The following is an 8,588-nucleotide window of genomic DNA, read 5'->3' on the forward strand; positions in this document are numbered from 1 at the left end:
TTGATTCTAAATAAGAAAGAAAATATTCTAAACTGTTCTGTCCTCCTAGTTTTATTTTCTTCCCTAAACATAATTTGTTATGGACAAAGTATTGTTTTCGTCCAAGTTTTTGAGTTTGAGTTTTGGGTGGATGGAAATGAGTTGGAGTTTTCTCATTTTCTGTTTTGGATCCCCCTTGAACATATGTCTGTGTGTGTGTATGTTTTTCTTAAGAACTTCTCAAACAATTTTGATTAAAATTCAATATGTTATAGCACTTTTAACTCTACACAAAACGGTACAATCCCTATTGCTTTAAAAATATAGTTCAAAATGTATTGCAACTTGTTATTTTCACTTCATTTGGGTTTTTGAGAAGCTAATTGGAGAAAGTATGTTTTAGATTGATACATTTTTTTTTACTTTAGCTAAACTTCATTGCTAACTTCAATTAAAGAGGAGATACAGATAATATCTACAATGGTTGGACAAAGGATTTGAAAGAGACAAGTATAGTTGATGCCTACAGCAGTTAGTTAAGGACATGAAAGAGGGTAGAGATTAATATTGCTCATTATCTAGACAAACTCATTAATGGTAATTGATATGGCAATTAATCAATCGGATAACATTGTTATTGATTGGCCTGAACATGCAACTCTAACAATGTTAACAGGAGTAGGTGTCTGTAGTTATGTCGCTACACTAAAACTGGCATTGTTAAACGTTAAGAGTATTTTGTAGATAGAAAATGAATTTTTGTATTGATGGTAAGACTCAGAAGTGTATGAGAAAACAATAGTAGAGAAAAAACAATTAAACAGGTATTTGGGAGTGACAGGTTTTTGTGTGTTTAGATAAAGATGTTATTTAAAAATCAGATTTGGACAATGTTGGTAACTAAAAATCAGTTATAAACACTTCATAATACATACCTACAATTTTAAAAATATACTATGAAAATCATACCAACACCCAACACGGCTCTTTCAAAGATTGCTCAAGAAATGCAGCACAGTGTTGAAACAGATTTCTTTTTCCTATCAAGTTATCCAGGCTTTCTCGCTTTTTTCCATTGTAATATTTACGCCAACCCAAATTCAAATAGTAAACATTTCTTTTCAACCAAGTTAGTAAATGATTGTAGCACACGTTTCCTTAAATTGCAACTAAAATATTAACAGCAATTAAACTATCCAGTTGATCATCATGTAAACAAATATGTTCTTCATAAGGATAACATGGGAACTGTAAAAAACAACTGGGGCAGAGCCCAAGGGACTTTTTCAAAAATGTAAGGTCAGTTTGCAAATCTACACACCTAAGTATATGAACATTTTGGTACCTATATAATAAATATGTGGGGTTAAATCTTAAAACAAAACAGCCTTAAATTGTTTACAAAGTTTCATGTAGCGTATTAATAGTATACATTGTTTTGTCATCACTCTGTACAGTTATAAATAAATAAATAATAAATAAAAATGCCTTTATTTATTAAGCGTTTCTCAGTACAAATACTGCTTCTCAGAACAACTTTCGTCAAAAACAATATAAAACTAACAACAAATAAATAGAGCAATAACAAAACAGAAACAAGACAATATGAGTAACAATAATTAACCATCAGTGCACAATTCTTTGATCTTAACTCTAAATGATGATAAAGAATACTTTTTGAGGCCAGAGGGGAGGTCGTTGTACAGTTTTGGACCGAAGTACGAGAAGCTTCGTCTCCCAAACTCAAGCCTCACTCTTGGAAAGTGAAGCTGGAGACCACCATGGCGGGTACTGCGCTGAGAGACCTCCTCCCGGAAAGAGAGCCTCTCAAGAAGGTACTGTGGCTCCTGTAAGACAAGAGCCTTGTGCACCATGCAGCACGTCATGATCCTGCAAACAGTGTCTACTGTTGTCATCCCCGCTACAGCTCTATAGGGAGAGACATGTTCAAATTTTTTGAGGCAAAATATGAAGCGAATAGCTGAATTTTGCAGTTTCTGCATTCGGGTCATGTCTACTCCAGAGATGCTGTTTCCATAAGCAGGGAGACAATATGTAAACACCGACAGGACTAGTGACTGCATGAGGCGCAGCTTCGCAGATTCTGGCAGCAGACTTCTAAACCTGTACAGCCCTCTCAGCCTTCCTAACGCGCGCTGCGAAGCATGTGTGACATGGTCAGAGAAGGTGAGGCTGCTATCAAGCACAACGCCAAGAGTCTTTGACTTGTCACACAAAGTCAAAGATTCCCCGTTGAGCACAACACTCACTCCTCTCTCGCTGAGGGACTGCACCAAGTCTTGTGGCGCCGTATGCATCACAGTACACTTGCCAGTATTGAGTTTCAACCCATTTGCTTCTGACCACAAAAGGATTTTTCTCAGATCAGAGTTAATGAGATCGAGTGAAGCTCTAATCTGGGATGGCTCATAAGACAAGTGCAGCTGTGAGTCATCGGCATACAAATGAACTGTACAATGTTGCACACAGCTAGGAAGGTCTGCCGTGTACAAATTGAACAGAACAGGCCCAAGACAGCTGCCTTGGGGAATTCCTTGGGTTTTGACAAGCGGGGTTGATGTTTCACTCTCTAACTGCGTCACTTGCAGCCTGGAGTCTAAGTATGACCTTATCCATTTCAAAATATTTTCGTCAAAGCCATAATATTTCATTTTGGCCAATAGCATCTCATGGTTCATTGAATCAAATGCCTTTGAATAGTCCAGCATAACTAGAGAACTATATTTACCCTTGTCTTTGGCGTCAATCATATCACTAAATAAGTTCGTCAGGGCTGTACACGTGCTATGGTTAGGTCTAAATCCAGACTGAAGTTTGGGTAATATATTTTGTGTGTTTATGTAGCTGACTATTTGGCGAATAGCTATCTTCTCTAATATCTTTGACATAGCTGGTAATATTGAGATTGGCCTTAGGTCTTCGACTTTTCTTGGGGCTGTAAGTTTGGGTAATGGTCGGATAATACTAATTTTCCAGGACTTAGGAAATTGTCCCTTGTCTAGTGATAGATTTATCAGATGGGTAATTGATTTTATCGCATACGGACTGACAGTTTTAATCATTTCAATTGAAATTTCATCGCTACCCACTGCTTTAGATTTGATCTCATTCATTACATCCATAACCTCTTTTTCACTGACATATTGAAAATTGAAGGTATTTATAATGCCATCTCGTTTATTATCCATAAAATATTCCCAAAGCTGTTTATCAATATCGGTCTCAGCTCCCATGTTTACAAAATATTCGTTAATCTCATTAGCTTGCAGATCACGTGGAATGCTTGAGTTACTCTTAGAGCCAATTATATCATTCCTTTTGAGGCACGTCCAAAATTCTTTTGGGTCTTTTGAGGACGATAGTTTATCAGAAAAATATGTCTTTTTCGCACTCCAGATCATATTATTTAACCTATTTCTAACGCCCTTATACCTTTCCCAATTCTCATCACATCTATCTTTCCAATAACGATTTCGCAGTCTATTTTTCTCTTTTGTCAACCGTTTAATATTTTCATTACGCCAAGGAGCCTTCCTCTTTGTAATTTTTTTGCACACTATTGGTGCATTGTCATCAAATATCTTTCTAATATTAGACGTAATCAATGTTTCCACAATATCTATTTCCTGTTCGTTCCTAATACTGTTCCAGTCCATTGCGGCAATCTCAGTTACAACTTGATTAATGTCGAAATTTCTATAATCTCTATATTTTATTAACTTGGCTTCAGGTTTGTTCCTACTTGTACATAGTATGCAATAAATTAACTTATGATCTGTTATCTTAATGCCTCTGTGATCTGTTATACTTGAAGCATCCACTATGCCGGTCCTCTTGACTTCAGTCAACCTGTCCACAATGATATGGTCTAACAAGGTGGCTGAAGTTGCTGTTACTCTCGTTGGCTCATTAATTAGTTGTACAGCACATGCTTCTTTCAAGAGTCGGCTGTAATATTGATATTCGTTACTATTTTTCGACATGAGATCAACGTTCAAGTCCCCTAAACAAATGACATTGTTCACTTCGACTGCAAGATCCACAAACAAAGAGTGAAACAAGGAAGCAAGGCAAGACTGCCTCACATTGGGTGGTCGATAGGCCACACATAGCCCGAGTCTCTCACCACTCATTTTCAAAATGATACAAAGTGCCTCTATGCCAGGACTCAAACTATCTTCAAAGCTGTGACTTTCAAAGTGTATACCATCTTTGATATAGATGGCAACACCCCCACCTCCTTGATCTTCTTCACATTCTACATTTGTGTTACGATCAGCTCGCAACAACTGATACCCAGGCATAGAGAAGTCTTCTGATGGTGTTCCAGGGCACAGCCACGTCTCTGACACTCCAAAAACATCGAAGTCAAAGTCACGCACCAGTGAGCACATCTCTGAAAACCCCGTATTCAGAGAGCGCATGTTTAAATGAGCGACTTTGAGTTCTCTGGTGCCCCCCCTCCTAGCAAGTTTCCCGAAAGCCTCGGCGAGGGCGGGTCTCCATGTTGGCTGGAACCACCATGATGACCGCCAACAGCCTCGACCCCAGTCACCTCACCAGGAGCAGGAGCAGGAGCAACAGACGCGACTCTACCATGGTCATGCGAGAGAGACTGCGGAGCTGGCTGATCCAGATACCGCGAAGCCACTTCTAAAATCAGTGATCCGAGTCGTGAGGTGCCTCTACGGTTCAAATGAGTACCGTCTCGGGCGAGGTCTCTCCTGCCAACACAAGTATTAACTTCCACGAATTCAACGTCAAAGTTATTGCACATTAGCTCCAACTGATAGTTGAAGTCGTGGAGAGCTCTATAGCCAATGTCTTGCCTAATTAGGACGCTGTTCAAAACAATTTTAGAATTTTGAAAATTTGTCTTGGCAGTATACAACAGATCCGCCATGCTGTGAAGGACTTCTCGCTTTCCGTGCCCTCCATTGTACCCTGGACCTCCCCTGTAGCCTCTCCTAAGGTTGTTACATCCTACATGAATATAAACTACGCTTAAGTCTAAGTTTACAAAGGTCAACAATTTTTCCTTGATGTGTCCAATTTTTGCACCAGGCCAACACTCTAAGATTGCACCTCGGTCAACACATTTCTTACTGGCATGACGAAGATGTGAGTCGCCTATAAGCAGTACCCTCTTGAGCTTCTTGTTACTGTCATTCGAACACTGAGGCCTCGTGGGGGTGGATGAAGGTATTACTGTAGGAGGGTCAATAGTAGAGGTAGTTTTTGGATGTGACTCGACAGTGTCTATGGCAGCTAGGGACAGTTCGGTATAGAGATCGGCGGCAGCTTGGCTCTCCTTCTCTCGCGCCGACATCGTCCTCACCTCAGACCGCAGAGCCTGCAAGTCAGCCTCCAGCACCTCGATGGTCGTCAGCAGACATCTACGCTCAGCATACAGCGCTTCCACCTTCTCCTCGTGCTCTAGTTTAAGCCTCTCGACATCAATCTCTTCTAATTGGTTGCGACTCGCCTTGATTTGTCGGTTTTCCTCCTTTACTTTCTTTAACTGTTCTGTCAAACGTGAAATTTTCTCGCTACAGTCATCTTCAAGCTCATTGTACTCTTGTGCTTTTTCTTTGATACTATTATTTAGTCCAGAAAACTTATTTTCGATAGTAGACACTTCTTCACGAAGAATATTTAGGTCTTGGACAAGTTCTTTGTTTTCCTTACTAATGTCATTAAGTTTTGATAAAAGTTTGGACACATGCGGGACAAGTTTTTCAATCGAATCCACACCAAATGTGGCCGAGGTGCAACGTAACTCACTGTAAAACTTAGATACAAGTTCAATTACATCATCTTCAATATAAAAAAGACCGTCAATAATATCCAGAAGTTCTGAAGATCTAGTTACAGGCATTTTAGTCAAAAATTAAAAACTAGTATAGTTTTTACTATAGTATAGTTTTTACTCATCCATTAGTTAGGCCTACTAAGACCTATCTTTTACAACAGATGTCAAAGAAAATAATTGTTTCCCAAGCTCAAATTTAGAGCAAAGAAAAAATGTTCAGCTGATTTTAACTTGCCTCAATTAATTCTTAATTATTTGCCGACAAAATTGTATTAGCGTTTCTTTACCTTTCATTTTTATACCTAATTTAAATCAGTTAAGTTTCAACTATTAACAATCTAAATGTAAACAGATAGGCATTGTTATAAGCTAGATTTGCTGTGTTTTATCGAATTTCCCATTAAGGGAATAAGGTATTACCGTAGTACTCATGGTAAGACCTGGACCCGGGACCGATTTACTTTTTCATTCTAAGTCCCTAGAGGTCAAAAACACCATCCGTTCAAATTCATAATTATATAATATATATGTCCGTTAGCACGATAACAGAAGCAAAAATGATCTGATTTTGATGAAATTTGGTACAAACGTGTACACCTACATTTATTCAAACGAGTTTGCAAACCAGCATGATCGGACTATGGAAACGGGGGTTTATGGGGTAAGAATTGTGGATATTTATAGGGATGCACTGTGCTCCCTGGTGTGGATTAACGTCCGCATTAGTGAGTACTACGACTATCCGCAGTACTATCCTGATAATTAGACCAATTCATTAATACCAAGGCAAAAAGGTGGTTCGGACTCCACTATAAACTGTAGGTCCCTTAGTTGCCATTAGCTGTATGGGCTATTAATTAACAGCTGTGTCTAAGGAACATGTCGGCCTTAGTCACTAACAAGACTACAAGATCGCGCCACTCATCCTACACTCATCCTTCACTCATATTTGGGTTAAAATACGCACATAGTGGCGTCCCCATCTTAAATAATTGATATTGATATTGATATATTGAATTGGTTTTATTCCATTTTGACCCTGAAAACATAGAATTTTGCAATTTATTTCCAAACCGTTTTTCATTGCTTTGCTTTGCTTTGCACACACTCACAACAATCTTGGAGTACCGAAGATGAGTTCACGTTTGAGCTCCGATAGGTAACCATATTCCGCAAGACTGACATCACAGTGCTGTAAAATTAGGTAGGTCTACTCTTTGAAACCAAAAAAGTCCCCCAGACTGATAATAACCGTTCTCTGACTCTAACTAAGTTAATTATTTAAGTTAAGTTTTTTTTTTAGTTAATGACCATACAAAAATCCGACAGTAAACGGAAGTCTGTACGTACTGTAAATATTAGTTTTATTTTTTATTGTAAATATTCATGACGCAGCCTATCCAGCTTTGCTGGTATCAGGCCAAGGAGGAGGTAATAAGGTTATCTGGCAGATGAACAAAGAACTAGCGTCTAGGAGCGTTTCTCTGAGAAACAAATATAAATTCCAAAATATAGGCCTACCTATGTTTTAAGTTTATCTAGATTTTAGAATGAGAAATCATGACACTTACCATTAAACATTCACGGATCTGGTGGAAACCTAATACCAATAAAAAATGAGCTATGAATTTTAAGTATATAATGTTTTCTGGAATATTATCTTGGAATATTATTTTATCACCACAAAGCAGATGAAAGTCCTAACCAAAAAATAGTTCACCAACATTTCATTACTGAAGTAACTAGATACTAACCTATCAACACTCAAAACAACTAAAGACAATTTTATTGTAGAACATCAACACATGGTAGCAACAATGTTTAATTATTATTAAATCGTCATAACACATGACAAAACTATACAAACATGACAATACACGACATAAAAATACAAACATAAACAGTAAACAATAGCTGACGACGTGTTTCGTGGGTTTCGTGTTTGGCTTTTCTGCTTTGGTTTTTTTTCACTGCCCAGTACAGACAGTACTGAAGGAATGACTGCTTGATTTTACCCTAAGTATCTACATTATAGTAAGTATATCGGTTAAAAACACAAGCCCTTTCCTTAATACACCCTAATTAAAGCACCTAAATTTAATTTAATTTTGTCAAAGTTAAAACATAGTCCCTTGGTAGATTTCCCATCCTTATGGAACAACTGAAGCCAAATTTATTGTTAGTACTGTCCGGTTGTCTGTAGATGTCGTCATAAATAAAACATACTCCTCAAGATGTCGTGTTTTATTTACAATTTGTTTCTATTAGTTTATGGTTCGTTTCTCATTATTTGTGTCTCACTGTTGGTTATATAGCTAGTGGACGAGTTATTGTTTATGATTAGATACTTTTATTTGGTTAAACGAGGTTTTAAATTACTGAAATAACAAGAAACACATTGTAAACAAAACACGACATCTACAGAAACCCGGACGGAAGACGGAACTAACAATAAAATTGGCTTCAGTTGTTCTATAAGGATGGGAAATCTACCAAGGGATAATGTTTCATGGTTTTAACATAGACTAACCAACACGTTTTATCTATGGTTTTAAGTAGACTTCTCATCCCATTGTAAATTTTGAAGCACGTTTTTCGTGTCTAGTTCATGTACGTGACACATGGGTGCTAGTGTCGACGAAACTTTGTTTCTATTATTTTAGGGTTAATTTCTTGATTTGTGCTTTACTGTTTGGTTATATAACTAGGGGACAAGTTATTGTTTATGATTAGATCGTATTATTTGGTCAAACGAGGTTTTAAATGGCTGTAATAA

General features: G+C 37.7%; 1 protein-coding gene across 1 annotated transcript; it reads right to left on the minus strand.

Annotated features, from left to right (window-relative positions):
- Positions 1-1,598: 1,598 nt before the first annotated feature.
- LOC128996518 (uncharacterized) lies at positions 1,599-4,424 on the minus strand. The gene is made up of 2 exons (XM_054421897.1): positions 3,809-4,424; positions 1,599-2,773 (listed from the first exon to the last, which is right to left on the minus strand). The coding sequence occupies exons 1-2, from the start codon at positions 4,422-4,424 to the stop codon at positions 1,599-1,601; spliced, it is 1,791 nt and encodes a 596-aa protein (XP_054277872.1).
- Positions 4,425-8,588: the final 4,164 nt, after the last annotated feature.

Source organism: Macrosteles quadrilineatus, unplaced genomic scaffold (assembly GCF_028750875.1).
Source record: "Macrosteles quadrilineatus isolate MER2022 unplaced genomic scaffold, UCM_ALF_1.0 Scaffold_6__1_contigs__length_79288215, whole genome shotgun sequence".
In the NCBI taxonomy this organism is placed as follows: Eukaryota; Metazoa; Arthropoda; class Insecta; order Hemiptera; family Cicadellidae; genus Macrosteles; species Macrosteles quadrilineatus.